The sequence below is a fragment of the Meleagris gallopavo genome, unplaced genomic scaffold (assembly GCF_000146605.3).
Source record: "Meleagris gallopavo isolate NT-WF06-2002-E0010 breed Aviagen turkey brand Nicholas breeding stock unplaced genomic scaffold, Turkey_5.1 ChrUn_random_7180001934850, whole genome shotgun sequence".
NCBI classification, from domain to species: Eukaryota; Metazoa; Chordata; class Aves; order Galliformes; family Phasianidae; genus Meleagris; species Meleagris gallopavo.
This window is the reverse complement of record NW_011196852.1, coordinates 1-1,029: the sequence shown is the minus strand read 5'-3', so window position 1 is coordinate 1,029 and position 1,029 is coordinate 1. Positions and strand designations below refer to the sequence as shown.

Genomic DNA, 1,029 nt, shown 5'->3' with positions numbered 1-1,029 from the left:
GTCCCACAGCTGTACCCTCCGTTCATGCGGATCGACATTTCCTGCCTCCCAGCATTTCCCTGAGCCCTGAGGAATGTGTGGAGATAGGGACCAATGTCACCATCCAGTGCTGGAACAAGGACTATGGGGCCCCCTTCCTCCTGCACAAGGACGGCTGCTCAGCCCCCATCCAGCGCCAGCACCTCCATGTGGTGGGCACAGCCACCTTCACCATCTTTGGGGTGACCCCAGCTGACAGCGGCACCTACAGGTGCTCCTACCGCCCCTGGGCTTACCCCTTTGTGTCCTCACCCCTTGGCAATAACGTGACTCTGGAGGTGACTCCCACACCTGCACCCCCAGGTGGGTCTGAACCCCATTTGGGTACCCCTGGTGCCGCCCAGGAGTGGCTGTGTCACCTCCTGTCCCTGTAGAGGTGGTGGTTGGGGATGCGATAACCCAAACACCCGGACCACACAGGTGCTGCAGACAGTTCCCATGGGAACCCGGTGGTGGCAGTGGCTGGGGCTGCACTGCTGCCTTTGTCTTCATCCTCATCTTTGTCGTCTTCCGCCTCCTTGCTGCCCGCAGATGTCGGATACGGAGAGGTGAGAGCCCTGGTGGGAAAGGGTTTAAATGTCTTTATTTCTCAGTAGATCCCCTCTAAGGCTCCTCAGCCCCCCGTAGCCCCACCCCATTCCCCTTCCCTGCAGAAGAGCCTGAGGACATGGAGTTCCAGGTAAGTGTCTGGCTCAGGGGACCCCAAACCCCAGCCTGACCCTTGGAACACCTCCTGATCCCATTTAGAGTCCCAACCCCTGTCCATGGGGACCCCAGGGGATCCACAGCCTCATACAGTTTGCCTTAATGTGAAGCACATCCCCCCAAACCCAGACCATGAGGAACTCCACATCCGCTTTGTGGAGACACCCAAATCTGAGCCCTCAGATGCCCCTGGCCCCTCCAAAACTTAAATACCCCTCAGACCCCGTGGGGCACTTTCACACCCTGTAGGAAGAACCCCAAACATCACTTGTGGGGCGTTTCTCC

The 1,029-nt window shown here is 58.8% G+C and overlaps 1 protein-coding gene across 1 annotated transcript; it reads left to right on the top strand.

The window, feature by feature from the left end:
• Positions 1-5: 5 nt before the first annotated feature.
• Positions 6-437, top strand: LOC109364894 (osteoclast-associated immunoglobulin-like receptor; the record flags this gene model as incomplete). Its single annotated transcript, XM_019611486.1, has 1 exon — positions 6-437. A coding segment is annotated over one exon (408 nt), but the record flags the coding sequence as incomplete, so codon positions are not given.
• Between the last annotated feature and the right edge of the window lie 592 nt (positions 438-1,029).